We start from the raw sequence: 18,037 nt of genomic DNA, 5'->3' as shown, positions 1-18,037 counted from the left end.
AAAATGTGGCACCGAAAACTGGACACAGGATTCCAGATGAGGTCTGAACAAAGAGGAATAGAGGGCAATAATGACTTCACTTGATCGAGGCTGTATGCTTCTGTTAATACATCCTAGAATTGTATTTGCCTTTTTTTCTGCTGCATCACACTGTTGATTCATGTCCAGTCTGTGATCTATTAGTATACCCAAGTCTTTTTCACATGTGCTGTTGCTTAGCCCTATTCCTCCCAATCTATATATGCTTTTTTCATTTTTATTGCCAAGATGTAGTACTTTGCATTTTTTCCTGTTAAAAACCATTCTGTTAGTTGGTGCCCACTGCTCCAGTTTATTTATATATTTATGAATCCTCTCTTCTCTAGTATTAGCTTTCCCTCCTAGCTTTGTGTTGTCAGCAAATTTAACGAATTTACCCTCAATTCCTTCATCTAAATCATTGATAAAGATGGTGAACAATACAGGGCCAAGGACAGAGCCCAGTGGTACCCCACTTGAGACATTCTTCCAACTGGATGTGCAGCCATTTACAACCACTCTTTGGGTCCGATCACTAAGTCAGTTATGAATCTACCTAACAGTTGCCTTGTCCATTCCATACTTAGTCATTTTTTAATAAGGATTGTGTGAGATAATTTGTCAAATGCTTTGCTGAAGTCAAGATATACTATATCTACAGCATTTCCTTGATCCATCCAGTCAGTGATTCTGTCATAGAAGGAAATTAAGTTAGTCTGACATGACTTATTAGTTACAAACCCATGCAGACTCTGTTTAATCACTTCATTCTTATGTACTTACATACATGTTGTTTAATAATTTGCTCAAAGATCTTTCCTGGTATAGAAGTCAGACTCACTGGCCAATAGTTCTCTGGGTCCACCTTCTTGCCCGTTTTGAAGATAGGAACAACATTTTCTCTTCTCCAGTCTTCTGGGACTTCTCCTGTTCTCCAAGACTTTTCAAAGATTATGGAGAGTGGTTCACAAATTTCTTCTGCTATCTCCTTCAGTACTCTGGGATGTAATTCATCTGGACCTGGAGACTTGAATTCATTAAGGCTAGCTAAGTGTTTCCTCACTATCTTTCTGTTTATAGATATCCTGGATTCTTCTATTCCCTTAATAGGACAGTGAAGATCAGTTGATGGTACATTTCCTTTCTGAGAGAAAACAGATGCAAAATAGGAATTTAAAACATCCTGTCTTACCATTTCATCATTTTCATCCTGTAAAGATCCTATAGCATCTTTGACTTTTGTTTTACTTTTGACATATCCCCAAATTCCTTTTTTATTGCTTTTGACATCTCTTGCAAGCCTTAATTCATTGACAGCTTTAGTAATCTGATTCATGCCCTGTAGGTTCTGCAGACAACATTATATTTTTCTTTAGATATGCCTCCCTATTTCCATTTGATAAACATTTCTTTCTTCCTTTTTAGCATGTGTTTAAGCACTGTGTTCATCCATCCTGGTTTCCTTAAATGCTTCCTATTCTTCCTTCTTTTTTGAATTGTTAACGATTGTGCTTTGAGAATCATTTTTCAAGATTTCCCATCCTTCCTGGACATTTTTGTCAAGGATATCCAGCCATTGGATCCCTCCAATTCTCTTTCTGAGTCCCTTAAAATCTGCCTTTCTGAAATCTAACCTTGATGCCTGAGTCTTCACAGGTCTTCCTCCTCTAGTTATCCAAAATTCTAAAATGGCATGGTCGCTACCTCCTAGGGTCCCAGCCATTCTTACCTCCCCAACCATTTCCTCCCTGTTTATAAGGATTAAATCGAAGGTAGCAGATCCCCTTGTTTTCTCCCCTACCTTTTGGAAGATAAATTTGTCAGCAAGAGAGGATAAGAATTTCCTTGACCTGTTAGTTTTGCTTGAGAGAGATTCCCAACAAATGTCTGGATAGATGAAATCTCCCATGACCACTATGTCATATTTTTTGGATATCTTGGCCATTTGATGCATAAAGAATTCATCCATATCTTCAGCTTGCACAGGCGGTCAGTAGTAAATGCTTTGTCACAATCCATTTTTGGATCTGTGGCAGATTTGGCATTTCATATTAAAACTTTTTTCTTTTCTGGCCATCTGGAGTTAATGTCAGGTTTCACTCCCCGGTGGCCACTGGTGTAGTTACATTGCTGCTTAGTTTGCTGATGTAGGTGGTGACCACTCCCACCTTCCTTCAAATGGACACTTGATGCATCAGCTGACTGTTGGTGATACAGGTCCTTTTAGATACCAACTGTGCTGAAGACAAGAGGTTGCTGGTGCAGTGGTGCTTCAGCTGAATGCTATTGTTAGTTTCCCTGATATGTTTTTGTTTTGCCGTTTAGTGACCGACCGATCGGTGGGTTGTGTCACACTGGGCCAGTCAGTCCATGACATGCCTACAATGGTGTTCTTTCCATTGTTCTATCCTTGCAATTCTTACCCAAACAGTTTCCACAGAACTCCCAGTCTCTGACGTGTCAATCTCTGTGCAGATATACACTTTTCTAACATACAATGTGACACCTCCTCCTCGTTTATCAATCTGTTTCTGGCAAATAAGTTGTATCCATCTAGCCTTGTATTCCAATCATGTGTATCATCCAACCAAGTTTCAGTGATTCCAATGACATCATATTTCTTTTCATGCTTTAGTAGTTCCAATTCTCCTTGTTTGTTGCCCATGCTTTGTGCATTCGCATAGAAACATTTTATTTTTGTGACTGGTTTCTCTTTCTCCAATATTTGTATTATTTAGATTTTTTTGTCTTTGTTCTTCCCTTCCACTTCTAATGCCTTTTGCTTCCCTTCCCACATTGTTCTAGTTTAAAGCTCTCCTTATGAGTGTAGCAAGGCGACTTCCAATTACATGTTTTCCAGTCTTCGGAAGGTGCACCCCATCTCTAGCAAGTAGTCCATCATATAGATAATTCACTCCGTGATCCAGAAATCCAAATCCATGCTGACAGCACCATCAACATAGCCAGTTGTTCACCTGCAGAATCTTATTCCACCTCCTTGTACAATGGCCATATAACTTTTATTATACTCCCCTGCACAGTGGTCTGGTCTGAAACCAAATTTTAGTTTAGTAAAAATCTGTAAAACCAGTGCAATATAGTCTGACATTATTCCCAGATACCATATGTGAGTCAGAACGGCACGCAGACATCTTCTCCATGCTGTTGCCATTTAGTATTATCTCTTTACCATCCATTTCAACTATTTTCTCATGCCCCCACACGTTTGTTGGGTCAAGCAGAAAAATATTCCGCTTTCCCATTGACTTGCATTTGATTCGTTATTTGGTATGAATACACGGATATTAGAAATTATTTATGCTGATTTTCCCGAATCCGAATATTTCACTATTCGATTATCACTAGTTGCTACCACTACCAATAGACAGCCAAACATCTCCAGCCTGTCCATTGTGATCTGTAGCCATACTGTTCTTCCACTAGGCGCCCTTCCCTGCACAAGGTTAAAGGGGTTGTCCACTACTAGGACACCCCTTTCTTGATCAAAATGTTTGACCCCCATAAAACAATAAAGTCTATACTTGCCTCCCGTGCTGGCGCAGTTCCTGCGGTGTCATCACTCACTCTCCTGGGTCTCCTGTGCAGTTGTTGTGACAAGTGAAGCCGGGGCACAATGAGCACTGGCGTCATTGTCCCAGGCTGGGACTAAACGAACATGAAGAGGAAGTCTGGGCTGCAGCTAAGCCCTGACTTCCTCTTTCTGCTCAATTCGACAGCAGGCAGAGACAGTGACGCCAGTGCTGATTGGGAGCTGGCATTGCATTTCACAACAACAGCATGGGAGCCCGAGAGAACAAGTGCCAACTTGCAAATGGCTCCAGCAAAGGAAATGACTATAAGCTTTATTATTTTATGGGGAGCAAGCAAGGGGTATGCGAGGAACTTGTCCAAGTAGTGGACAACTTCTTCAAGTAAGTTTGAAACTGCTCAAAAAAGAGGTAGTTTTTGGATGGATATTTAAAAAGCTTTGCATCTTCAGTTTTAAAGTACCGTATATACTCGTGTTTAAGCTGAGATTTTCAGCCCATTTTTTTGGGCTGAAAGTCCTCCTCTCGGCGTATACACGGGTCATATACCTGGGGGTCGGCGGGGGAGGGGGAGCGGGGGTGTCAGAGATCATACTTACCTGTCCTGCCGCGGTCTCTGCAGCCTCGCTCGCTTCTCCACTGTATCCCTTCCTGTCTTCAGCGGTCACATGGTGCCGTTCATTACACTCATGAATATGCGCATATTCATGAGTGGTAATGAGCGGTATCACGTGACCGCTGAAGACAGGAAAAGAGAGAGTGGAGAAGCGAGGCTGCAAAGACCGTGGCAGGATGGGTGAGTATAGCGATATTCACCTGTCCCCCGATCCATCGCTGCTCACCACTGTCTCTGCTGCATCCTGTGTCAGTGACGTTTAGGCAGCAGGGGGCGCGGTGGCGTGGTTAGAGCGCGGCGATGGACCCAGGAGAGGTGAGTATGGCTTTTTTTGCAGCAGCAGCATATGGGGGCATATTCTATGGAGCAGCATATGGGGGCATAGTCTATGGAGCAGTGTATGGGGCATATTCTATGGGGCAGCATATGGGGGCATAGTCTATGGGGCAGCATATGGGGGGCATATTCTATGGAGCAGCATATGGGGCATATTCTATGTGGCAGCATATGGGGGCATAGTCTATGGAGCAGTATATGGGGGCATAGTCTATGGGGCAGCATATGGGGGGCATATTCTATGGAGCAGCATATGGGGAGTATTCTATGGGGCAGCATAGGGTGCATAGTCTATGGAGCAGTATATGGGGGCATAGTCTATGGGGCAGCATATGGGGGGCATAAACTATGGAGAAGCATATGGTGGCATAATCTATGGAGCAGCATATGGGGGCATAATCTATGGAGCAGCATATGGGGGCATATTCTATGGAGTAGCATATGGGGGCATAAACTACGGAGCAGCATATGGGGGCATAGTCTATGGATTCCCTTGGCTTATACACGAGTCAATAAGTTTTCCCAGTTTTTTGTGGCAAAATTAGGGGACTCGGCTTATACACGGGTCGGCTTATACACGAGTATAAACGGTAGCTAACCTTTTGATACTTCTAAAAAGAGGATAGTATTTGGTAGGATTACTAAAAAGACATTCTTTGAACAAAAAACCTGACTATTAAAAAATTGTAGTTTCCTCATTTTCCAAACCTCAAAGCTAGTGCTGCTTACAAAAAAAAAGAATATTTTTATATAAGGCTTTTGAAAAAGCGATTGCTTTTTCCTTTTCCAAACAACAAAGCTGTTGCTGCCTTCCAAAAATGGATACTTTTTGGACCACTGTTTGTCAAAAATCCATGGCGTCTTATGTGTACATCAGTATTGTATAAATATTGGCATGGCAGGAATCTGCCCCACAAAAGAGATCATATTTACTTTTAAAAAGTATAAAAAGTGTGTCAGTTTTGTGTTACCACCAGTTGTTATTTAACCATAGCCATATATGTTGAGCTCATTTTGACATTACTAAGGTTGTGTTGATGTTATAGAAACACTCACATCAAAGTTTTTATCCTCTTATTAAATTACAATTATCATATTTAATATCACTGTACATTTGCAATTGCTCATTTTATCTTTCTACCCAGTTAACTCTTTAGTTTTACATTAGTTCTATGACATCACATGATTAAAAACTGACTAACTGAATCCTTCTAAGCTGTATGTAGAGACAGGAAGTCTATTTTCCCTGTATGAGTCATGAGTCACTGCAACAGCTCCTGGCAGGTCATTCAGCGGCTGGGTCAGGAGATGAAGAGGGGTATGATTCATGTGGGGAAAAGAGACTTCCTGTTTCTATACTGAAGAGAAAAGAGAAGAATTTACTGGGAAGCACGGTGGCTCAGTGCTTAGCTCCCACCAAGGATAACATCTACAAGGAGTTTGTATGTTCTGAGCTTGCGTGGGTTTTCTCCGGGTGCTCTGGTTTCCTCCCACATTCCAAAGAAATACTGATAGGGAATGTAGATTGTGAGCCCCATCGGGGACAGCGATATGTGCAGACTGTAAAGCGGTGCAGAATAGGTTAGCGCTATATAAAGATTATTATTACTGGGGAGAAAGTCAAAATGAGCAATTGCAATATATTAAAAGGATTAGGCTGGTTTCACATTCGCGCTTTTTAAGCGCACGCACGGCCGGGGGTAGCTCCGCCCCCGAGCCGGCTCTCTGCCCGGCGTGCCCGCCCCTTCCTTGTAGCGCCGCCTCCTAGCGCACAGCGGCGCCTGCGATCGGCGCACCCTATCTTTAGCATAGGGTGCGCAGATCGTGCGCAGGTCGTGCGCTAGTTGCGCTTTGACCTGCGCTGCGCACTTTTGACGGTGCGCCGTGCGCGCCAAAATCCGAAAAGTTTGATTTTGGCGCGCACGGCGCACCGTCAAAAGTGCGCAGCGCAGGTCAAAGCGCAACTAGCGCACGGCCTGCGCACGATCTGCGCACCCTATGCTAAAGATAGGGTGCGCCGATCGCAGGCGCCGCTGTGCGCTAGGAGGCGGTGCTACAAGGAAGGGGCGGGCACGCCGGGCAGAGAGCCGGCTCGGGGGCGGAGCTACCCCCGGCCGTGCGTGCGCTTAAAAAGCGCGAATGTGAAACCAGCCTAAAAACTTTGATGGGAGGAGTGCTTCGTTAAGGAGATTGATAGGGGTTCAATACTGTCCTAGGAGACCATAGCAGTGTTATGCATGTTGTTTTCAGGGAAATAGAAGGCATTTAAGTACTTGCGATTTGCTGAAAAACAGTTCTCTGAAAAAATAACTTTGTATGAAAATTTGAAAAGCTTGGTTCATCTCTATCATTTAGAAATTTATTTCTATTAACATTTCTTTTTGTTATTCATGTTTTCTATTCCTGAGAAGCCCCTTTAAATTAAAAAATATTAAAATATGCTGTAATGCAGAATATATGTGCATGTTAGCTTAAAGTAAAAGATGAACATAAATTTTACCATGCAAAAGAATAAGAAACTAGGCAGCTTCACAAATCATCAGGACTTATGTCTTTGGCAATCACATTTTTGTATAGGTACAAATTCTATTGGATGCCCTAGGAATGGACATATTTTTGTATAATGTAAATTATCTTAATTACCTTTATCATTTCCTCATATGTCAAGAAAAGTATGTCAAAATCCTCCTTGTGCTGATACCAGCCCCTTACATGATCAAACCACGAGCTACACATGACTGTAAAATAAGATAAACTTTATCAATAAAGAATTTGTAAATACATTAACAGTTTACAATTTTGATGATCACTTGCATTAAATTTGAGAGCTAATCTACACGTTGCAAACTACCACTTTGTCTGGAAGCACTATGGCAGAAACAGTTTCAGTCTTCAGTTTTTTGCCGAAGAAAGACTTAAAGGCAATCTGTCACCAGCTTTATGCGACCCATCTCAGATCAGCATAATGTAGGGGGCAAAGACCCTGGTTACAACAATGTGTAATTTACTCGGCTTCTGGCTGCAGTTTTGATTAAGTCACTGTTTTGTCTACTGCAATTTTACCAGTTCTCTGAATGTTGAGCTGCTTATAACCTCACCCAATGATTAAAAGCTTTCTGTAAACACTTTGCATAGGCAGAAAGCTGAAACAGTGGTGGATGCATAGCTATAAAGAGCTCATGAATATGGAGAATTACATGGAAGAAGGTTTAACAATAGTCCTCTAATTGTAATTTCGTGCTGATTTCAAAACTACAGCAAGTAGCCCACAAAGTGAAACATAGCTTGAATCAGGGTCTCTGTCTTTTCATAATGCTGTTTTGGCACTTTAGATGTTTACCAAAACATATTCATCATAAAATTATTTAAGCAATATGAGCTTAAAGTGCATACTCTCAGCTTTAATTTGAGGGTATTCATATCCTAATTGAACTAGGGTCTTTGGAATTACAGCTGTTAAATATGTCACTGCCTTTTTTTCAAAGGTAATTAAACAATTATCCCAAAAGCTTTTAAATGTGCTGCATCAGCTACTCTCTCAATAATCCATCATCAATTAAACATGTAAAATGTCTGTAGCTGATTCATGGTGTGGTATTTGCGTTGTTGCTGTGAACCCACAACATGCCGTCAAATGAGCTCTCAATAGAAGAGAAACAGCATATCATTAAGCTCAAAAATAGAATAAATCCATCAGAGAGATAGCAGAAATAATCGGAGTGGCCAAATCAATAGTTTGGTACATTTACATTAAAAAGAGATGACTGGTGAGCCTGGGAACTCAAAAAGGCCTGGAAGTCCACAGAAGACAACAGTTGTTGATATTCACAAAATCCTTTCCATGGAACAAAAAAGCCCATTTACAACATTTACCCAAGTGAAGAACATACTCCAGGAAGTAGATCTTTCATTATCTAAGTCTACAATAAAGAGAAGTCTTCATGAGAGCAAATAAAGATGGGCCAAAAACATTTAAAGTAGCCAGTCCAGTACTGGAAAAGCATTCTTTGGACATATGAAACTAAGATTAACCTATGCCAGAATGATGGGAAGAGTAAAGTATGGAGAAGGCTTATAATGGGTTTTTATCCAAAGCACACCACATCCTCTGTAAAACATGGTGGAGACAGTGTCATGGCATGGGTGTGCATGGCTTCCAATAGCATTGGGTCACTAGTGTTTATTGATTATATGAATGAAGACAAAAACTGCCAGATGAATTCTGAAGTGTACAGGGCTATACTTTTTGCTCAGATTCAACAAAATGCAGGAAGATTGATTGGACGGCGCTTCACAGGACAGATTAAAAATGAACCAAAACATGCTGTGAAAGCAATACAAGAGGTTTTTTTAAAGCAAGAAAGTGGAATAGTCTGCAATGACAGAGTCAGTCACCAGATTTCATCCCCATTGAGCATATATTTTCCATAGTTACGTAGGTTGAAAAAAGAGCTAGGTCCATCAAGTTCAACCTTTCTCCACCAATTGTACATTTCATCACTAATTTAGCTGAGGCACGCAAGGTTATTTCTGTCAAGGAAATTTTACATGTCTAAGATGAAACCTTAAGACAGAAAGATCCAGAAACAAGCAACCGCATGTCCCAGTAAGAAGCTAAAGGAAAAACGTATGTCGAGGTGAGGAGGGATGCTCAATCTACTCTTTTCCTTCAGGTTAGCACTGTTACCTCTATTATTACATTTTGGTTATGTCGTTTAATAAATTTGTCTACTTATTGTATTATATATGCTGATGATACTACCCTATAGGGAACATAACCCAATACCAATGAGTATGGTGGAAGATGATACTGACAGAGTGCCAAGAAGAAATAATATACTGTATACAGCAACACGTGAGGATAGATAAAAACACCTTTATTAATATATAAATGGGTGTACACTTAAATAAAATAAAAAATAATAAAAAGGCATCCCAAATAAATGCGTAATATTGGATTATGATATCCTACAACATAGGGTAAAATGTATACCCATAAGGCAAGGCTCGAAAGGAATATAAAAAAAGAAAATTAAAATAAATATTAATGGAACCTTAATAAATCCCCCAAAAGGAATTGTGTATACAGTGCACCATATAATAATGAATATCCAAAAATTGTGTAAACACAGTATACAAAAAATAATAAATAAAGAATAATAATAACAACAACAGCTGTGCAAATAATGTGTAAAATGAACCGTGCAATAAAAAAAAAAAAAATAGTGCAGTGAACAAAAAAAGACACTACGAGAGTGTCACACAATGTGAGAGGGGAAAGAAGTAGTGGGAGCGGAAAATAAAATAATACCTAATGAGCCGGAGAATGATGCCTGGGGATGCCTGTGAACGCGCCCCGACGCGCGTTTCGGAATAAAACTTCCTTCGTCACCCCCTGACGAAGGAAGTTTTATTCCGAAACGCGCGTCGGGGCGCGTTCACAGGCATCCCCAGGCATCATTCTCCGGCTCATTAGGTATTATTTTATTTTCCGCTCCCATTACTTCTTTCCCCTCTCACATTGTGTGACACTCTCGTAGTGTCTTTTTTTGTTCACTGCACTATTTTTTTTTTTTTATTGCACGGTTCATTTTACACATTATTTGCACAGCTGTTGTTGTTATTATTATTATTCTTTATTTATTATTTTTTGTATACTGTGTTTACACAATTTTTGGATATTCATTATTATATGGTGCACTGTATACACAATTCCTTTTGGGGGATTTATTAAGGTTCCATTAATATTTATTTTAATTCTTTTTTCATATTCCTTTCGAGCCTTGCCTTATGGGTATACATTTTACCCTATGTTGTAGGATATCATAATCCAATATTACGCATTTATTTGGGATGCCTTTTTATTATTTTTTATTTTATTTAAGTGTACACCCATTTATATATTAATAAAGGTGTTTTTATCTATCCTCACGTGTTGCTGTATACAGTATATTATTTCTTCTTGGCACTCTGTCAGTATCATCTTCCACCATACTCATTGGTATTGGGTTCTTTTACCGGATGGTCTGCCATCCATATTTCTAGAGGGGTTGTGGATTTTCATTTTTTTTTTTTTTTTTTTATTATTATTTTTAATTAGTACATTACCCTCATTGTTCTAAGCCTATAGGGAACATGCATAGTAACATAGTTATTAAGGTTGAAGGAAGACTTTAAGTCCATCTAGTTCAACCCATATCCTAACCTAACTTGCCCTAACATGTTGATCCAGAGCAAGGCAAAAAAATCCCATGTGGCAAACAGTAAGCTTCACATCGGGGAATAAAATCCCTTCCCGACTCCACATACGGCAATCAGACTAGCTCCCTGGATCAACGCAATATTAAGGAAACTAGTGTATATACCCTGTAATATTATACTTTACAAGAAAGGCATCCAGTCCCTTCTTAAATTTTAGTAGTGAATCAGTCATTACAACATCATATGGCAGAGAGTTCCATAGTCTCACTGCTCTTACAGTAAAGAATCTGCGTCAGTGATTATGCTTAAACCTTCTTTCCTCCACACGTAGAGGATGCCCCCTTGTCCCCATCACAGGTCTAAGAGTAAAACAACTGGAAGGCGTCTTCAGCCTGAGGGGGCCAAGCCTTTGGGTTAGCTCCTTTGCGGATAAGGGACGAGATGGGGCGAACCAACGAGGAGAAATGGGGAACGAACTGTCGGTAGTTCGCAAAACCCAGGAAGCTGTTGTGAGTTCATTTTCCCCTTCGTCACTGAGGTCTAGTGAACTCCCTATTCTGGTAAAGGAAGGGAATGAGCCTGATTATCAGGCACCTGAGTCTAATGAGGATGACTGGCTGAGTGGAGTCACGGACTGGATATAAGGCTGCTGACGCCCTTCTGCCCTGCGGGTGATTTCTCTGTGGACTTCTAGGATACCAGTCTGATTCCTGCTCCTCTAAAGCTAAGTTTTCTGCTTTGCCTTTTAGCATTTGTGTTTTGTTTGCCTTGCTTTTCTGGATTCTGCCATTCACTGCTGGGGTGAGCTGAATCTCCTTTTGCCTGTTGCTCCGTCTTCAGAATATTCCTGAGTACTGACATAGCTTTTTTGAAGCCTAGCGTCTTCAGGGCCTTTTTCACTGTCAGTCTGTTGGCTCTTATTTTCATAGGGTTTCTCACGGATTGCAGACAGCAGCCTTCCTGTCCTCTCCTATCTAGTTAGCTTGGGCCCCGTCTTTGTTCATTCTATCTTTCTGTCTGTGTTAGTGTTCTTTCTTCTTGCTTCACCGTCATTATATGTTGGGGGCTGCCTTTTGCTTTGGGGTCTGCTCTGGGGCAGTTCAGATTTTCCTTTCTGTCTTTAGGCTATATAGTCCTCCGGCTGTGATCGAGGGGTCTAGGGCATCGTAGGAACCCCCCACGGCTACTGCTAGTTGTGTTGCTAGGTTCAGGGGTCTGCAATCCGATAGCTGCCAACTTCTCTGGTTTTCTGGACTTAGCTAGCATTCCTGTTTTTGCCTCCTACGGTGACTCATTCATAACAGGAAGCGTTGGATTGTCTTCACCCCATGGGGCCGTGGCCAATCGAGAACGGCAGACACCTTTGCCGGATCCATGCATAAACCAGAGTCCGAGATAATGTACCCCAAGAATGGCAAGAACGTTTGCTCGAAGGCACATTTCTCGAGCTTGGCATAAAGGCGGTTCTCCCTCAGGCGCTGGAGGACTTGACGCACATTATTTCTGTGGGCTGAGAGATCTGGAGAAAAAAAAGAGGATGTCATCCAAATAGACTACCACGCAGGAGTACAGCATATCCCGGAAGACGTCATTCACGAACTCCTGGAACACCACTGGGACATTGTGGAGGCTGAAGGGCATGACCAAGTACTCGTAGTGACCGTCTTGGGTGTTAAAGGCGGTCTTCCACTCATCACCGGACCAAATGCGGATCAAGTTGTAGTCCCCACGAAGATCCAGTTTGGTGAAAATTCGAGCTCCTCTAAGCCGGTCAAAGAGCTCTGGGATCAGTGGCAATGGGCACTTGTTCTTGACCGTGATATCGTTCAGCCCTCGGTAGTCTATGCAGGGACGGAGGGAGCCGTCCTTTTTGACAAAGAAAAATCCCGCTCCTACGGGTGAGGAGGACTTATGGATAAAACCTCTAGCAAGGTTCTCCTGGATATACTCAGACATCGCTTGGGTTTCAGCAGGGGATAGCGGGTACATTCTACCCCTGGGTGGCAAAGAACCAGGAACGAGGTCAATTGGACAGTCGTATGGCCGATGGGGGGGCAGAGTCTCAGCCTCCTTGTCGAAGATGTCTGCAAAGGACCAGTAAGTCGACGGTAGACCTGTAGGTGCCGAGGACGGACAGGCAAATTTCATCGGATGGACGGGCAACAGGCACTTCTCCTGACAGAATGGTCCCCAGCGGAGTATATCGCCCGACTGCCAGTCCAGGGTTGGCTCATGAGTCCGTAGCCAAGGGAGACCTAGAAGAAGCGTGTGAGACATTGTAGACAAGACGCGGAAGATCTTCTCCCGGTGCAGGGCTCCGATCTGCAGCTCGATCTCTACAGTGGCCTGGGTAACGATCTCCTGCAAGGATGTACCATTGACCGAAACTATCGACTGAGGAGTCTCCAGGGATCTGACAGGAATCCGGTATTTTTTAACCGCCTTGAGTGTGATAAAATTCCCAGCCGCACCAGAATCTAAAAAAGCCTCCTCTGAATAACACTTGGCACCAAGATTCAGTAACATGGACACGGCCAGGGAGGGAGAGGAGTCACGTACACCTAGGGAGGCCTCTCCTAACAATCCTAGGTGGAGAAGTTTCCTGGCTTCTTAGGACAGGAACAAAGGAGATGAGAGGGACTCCCACAGTAAAGGCAGAGACCAAGAGTAAGCCTCACCTCGCGATGCTGTTCGGCCTACTTGCAACGGTCCACCTCCATAGGCTCTGAAACGGAGGTCGCAAAAGGCACAGGGCGCGAGTGGAGAGGTCTGCGGGTAGTCGACGGGAGACGAGAAGGCCTTCTTTCTGTGGCTGATTCACGGGCACACTACTGGAACCGCAGGTCTATGCATGTCGCCAGAGAGATCAGATCCTCTAAAGAGGTGGGAGTATCCCGGCCCGCCAGTTCATCTTTGATCCGACCGGACACACCATGCCAAAAGACCTCTACGATGGCCTCGCTGTTCCAACCGAATTCGGAGGACAAGGTAAGAAAACGGATGGCATACTGCCCCACCGATAGGGTACCCTGATGGAGGTTAAAGGGAGACTCGGTGGCAGAAGCCAGACGACCCGGCTCGTCAAACACCTTGCAGAAGGTGTCCAAAAAGGGGGAAAGCTGAGAGACGAGTGGATCATTGCGCTCCCAGAGGAGATTCACCCATGCTAATGCCTCCCCCTCTAAGTGGGAAAGAATAAAGGCAATTTTGGCACGCTCGGTGGGGTAGTGCTGCGGCAAAAGCTCAAAAAGTAACTGGCACTGGTTCAAAAATCCTCGACAAAACTTAGGGTCACCACTATATTGGGGTGGCTTTCATAAGCGTGGCAGCGGGTGCGGGACAGAGGATTGGTCAGAAACGGATTGAATGGAAAGGAGCCGATTATCTACCGACGCCATATAGTTGAGGATATTGGCCTGGGTGTTTCGTTGCTGCATGAGTTCTTGCTGGAGGCTGGCCAACTGGGAAGCATTCCCAGGGTCAAAGGACTGTAAGGCAGATAAACGGGACTCCATGGACTTAAGAAATGACATAATCCTAGTCTGGTTTTCCCGGAGGAACACGAGCTCCTTTTGGACGGGAGCCACGGTACCAGCGAGGTCCATGGCCTGATTATACTGTGACGACTCCTGGAGTGGACCCTCTGGGTCGTGGCACCAACCCTCCCAGGGCGAGCTGACCTAGTGAGGACCACCCCCTATACAGGGAGTGTCAGGGGCAAGCCCAAGGGGGTAAGGTACCATGACTGCTGGCACCAGGTGGCTGGCTCGCAGGAGACATGAGTGAGTGTGTCTGCAGGAACGCGTAAAGTGTGGACACAGGGACACGTGGAGTACAGGATGGTACAGGGTGAGTGTATCTGCAGGAACGTGTAAAACGTGGGCGCGGGAGTGCACTAGATACAGAATAGTACCAGACAGGCACACGAGAGCACATATGGCGTGCAGCAACTAGTACGTTTGGGTGTGAGCAAAGCAGGACGCGTGCAAAGGAGCACGTCAGAGTACTGAATTAGGCAGCAGGAGTGCCAGAAGGTGCAACAGAGTACAGGAACAGAGTGTGTGCCAGAGGCACAACTGAGCATGAGACAGAGCACAAGATCAGAGTGTGTGCCAGGAGGCATAACAGAGTACTAGGCAGAGTGCAGGTTCAGAGCGTGTGCCAGGAGGCACAACAGGGTACAAGGCAGATTGCAGGTTCAGAGCGTGTGCCAGGAGGCACAACAGAGTACAGGGCAGAGTGTAGTTTCAGAGTGTGTGCCAAGAGGCACAACAGAGCACAAGGCAGAGGACCGGAATACAGCGCACAGCCAGGCAGGGACACGGCAGGCCAAGCCAGGAAGCACAACAATAATCAGGCACCTCCCATAGGAAGGGGTAGCCTGATATAGCACATGATCACTAGGACTTCCGGGTCAAGTGCTCCAATAACATAGAGAGGATGGACCTGGAGACAGAGCTGAGAGGAGTGCGCGTGCGCACACAGAACATGGTGCAAACATGAACCTAAGTACGAGAGGTGCGCGTGCGCACCCAGAGGGACCCCCGGAGCGGACGCGGCTCTGGAAGAGATGTCGGGACCGAGGTCCCGCCCCCAGGTGAGCGCGGCGTGACAGGCGGCGTGACCGCACCCCTTAGGCCTCTATAGTATAATGCACCGCCATAAAAAAAGAAATAATACAATACTCACCTCTCTTCCTCCTGGTATATCCGCTGCTCAGAGTGTCCGCACATCTCCAGACAGCAGGCGCCTAGTAGTGACGGTCATCGCGCCTGCTATCAGCATCTGCATCAGGGATGTCTGACTCTGACAGGGGGATGATGTTAGAGGGAGCGTAACGCTCCTTCTCTCATCAATGGGGTCAGATGTTTTGGCATCCAGCAGATACAATTGAACCTGCCCCCTCTGTAGCTACTTTACTGGTTTGGACACTTTCATATTTTGGTCTTCAAAAATGGATGAGTGGCTGGAGCTTGCCTCTCACGCCTTGGTAGTTTTATCATGCCCGGCAGTCAGCTTTCTCTCAAAAGGAGTCTTTAATGCTTCTGGTGGTGTTCTGATGGATAAGCGCAGCCAACTGTCCCATGAACGTGTAGACTGCCTGTCATCAAGATGAACAAGTTATTGATCTCCAAGGACTTTTGCACCCCAATTGCAGACTGTACAGACTAGGTAACATAGTAACATAGTTATTAAGGTTGAAGGAAGACTAAGTCCATCTAGTTCAACCCATATCCTATCCTAACTTGCTCTAACATGTTGATCCAGAGGAAGGCAAAAAACCCCATGTGGCAAACAGTAAGCTTCACATTGGGGAAAAAAATTCCTTCCTGTCTCCACATACGGCAATCAGACTAGCTCCCTGGATCAACGCAATATTAAGGAAACTAGTGTATATACCCTGTAATATTATACTTTTCAAGAACGGCATCCAGTCCCTTCTTAAATTTTATTAGCGAATCACTCATTACAACATCATGTGGCAGAGAGTTCCATAGTCTCACTGCTCTTACAGTAAAGAATCCGCATCTGTGAGTATGCTTAAACCTTCTTTCCTCCAGACGTAGAGGATGCCCCCTTGTCCCCGTGACAGGTCTAAGAGTAAAAAGATCATTAGAAAGGTCTTTGTATTGTCCCCGCATATATTTATACATTGTAGTAAGATCACCCCTAAGCCTTCGATTTTCCAAACTAAATAACCCCAAGTGTAATAACCTGTCTTGGTATTGCAGACCCCCTAGTTCCCAAATAACCTTGGTCGCTCTTCTCTACACCCGTTCCAGTTCAGCTATGTCTTTCTTATACTCCGGAGACCAGAACTGTACACAGTATCAGGGCCGCCATCAGGGCATGACAGCCCTTACTGCTGTAGAGAAGGGGGGCCCGTATGTCAGGGGCCCCACTCCTGTGCTTCTAGTCATTGGGCCCCAAGTAATGTGTGCTGCGGCCGGGCCCTAAGTGCTGTGCGCTGTGGCCGTGCCTGGGGTGCGGCGCGCACACATCAGAAGAGCAGCAACAGCGGCCGACGTCAGATGAGAGCTGCGCAGAAATGAAAGAGGTGAAGGACCTGTGGTGACGTCTTCAGCTCCGCCCCCTGATCACATGACGATGACGTCACCACAGGTCCTTCAGCTCACAGCAGCAGCTGCATCTTCACTGCAGGAGCGCGGTCAGGTAAGTAGAAAGTTTTTTTTTTTTTAATTTAAATACTGAAAGCGTCCAATATGTTTCCCTGGCAGGACGGAGACACATGGACCATGCGTCTCCATCCTGCCAGGGCAGATTGGAGTGTGACACAGGGGGCAGGATGGAGACGGGGCAGGATTGGAGATACAGGGGGCAGAATGGAGATGCGAGGCATGATTGGAGACGCGGGGCAGAATGGAGATGCAGGTCATGATTGGAGATGCAGGGCAGAATGGAGATACGGGGCATAATTGGAGACATGGGGCAGAATGGAGATGCGGGGCATGATTGGAGACATGGGGCAGAATGGAGACACGGGGCAGAATGGAGATACGGGGCAGAATGGAGATGTGGGGCATAATTGGAGACATGGGGCAGAATGGAGATACGGGGCAGAATGGATACGCGGGGCATGATTGGAGACGCGGGGCATGATTGGAGACACGGGGCAGAATGGATATGCGGGGCATGATTGGAGACGTGGGGCAGAATGGATATGCGGGGCATAATTGGAGACACGGGCAGAATGGAGATGAGGGGCATGATTGGAGACTCGGGGCAGAATGGAGATGCGGGGCATGATTAGAGACACGGGACAGAATGGAGATGCGGGGCATGAATGGAGACACGGGGCAGAATGGAGATGGGGCATGATTGGAGACACGGGGCTGAATGGAGATGCGGGGCATGATTGGAGTCACGGGGCAGAATGGAGACACGGGGCATAATGGAGATACGGGGCAGAATGGAGATGTGGGGCATGATTGGAGACACGGGGCAGAATGGAGACACGGGGCAGAATGGAGACACGGGGCAGAATGGAGACACGGGGCAGAATGGAGACACGGGGCAGAATGGAGATGCGGGGCATGATTGGAGACACGGGGCAAAATGGAGATACGGGGCATGATTGGAGACACGGGGCAAAATGGAGACACAGGGCAGAATGGATATACGGGGCATGATTGGACACACGGGGCAGAATGGAGATACGGGGCATGATTGGAGACACAGGGCAGAATGGAGATACAGGGCATGATTGGAAACACGGGGCAAAGTGGAGACACGGGGCATGATTGGAGACATGGGGCAAAGAGGAAATGCAGGGCAGAATGGAGATACGGGGCATGAT

At 44.9% G+C, this 18,037-nt stretch overlaps 1 protein-coding gene across 2 annotated transcripts in view; it reads right to left on the bottom strand.

Moving 5' to 3' along the window:
- The window catches only part of LOC141089500 (amine sulfotransferase-like), a 108,791-nt gene that overhangs the window by 14,734 nt on the left and 76,020 nt on the right, over positions 1–18,037 (bottom strand). For both annotated transcript variants that reach the window (XM_073575955.1, XM_073575956.1), the window contains one exon: positions 7,162–7,256. In XM_073575955.1, the coding sequence (XP_073432056.1) occupies positions 7,162–7,256 (95 nt within the window). The remainder of the gene's footprint in view (positions 1–7,161; positions 7,257–18,037) is intronic.

This window comes from Dendrobates tinctorius, unplaced genomic scaffold (assembly GCF_039654945.1).
Source record: "Dendrobates tinctorius isolate UK_male_01 unplaced genomic scaffold, ASM3965494v1 ptg000046l, whole genome shotgun sequence".
NCBI classification, from domain to species: Eukaryota; Metazoa; Chordata; class Amphibia; order Anura; family Dendrobatidae; genus Dendrobates; species Dendrobates tinctorius.
The sequence above is the reverse complement of the archived record's forward strand: the minus strand, read 5'-3'. Positions and strand labels throughout refer to the sequence as shown.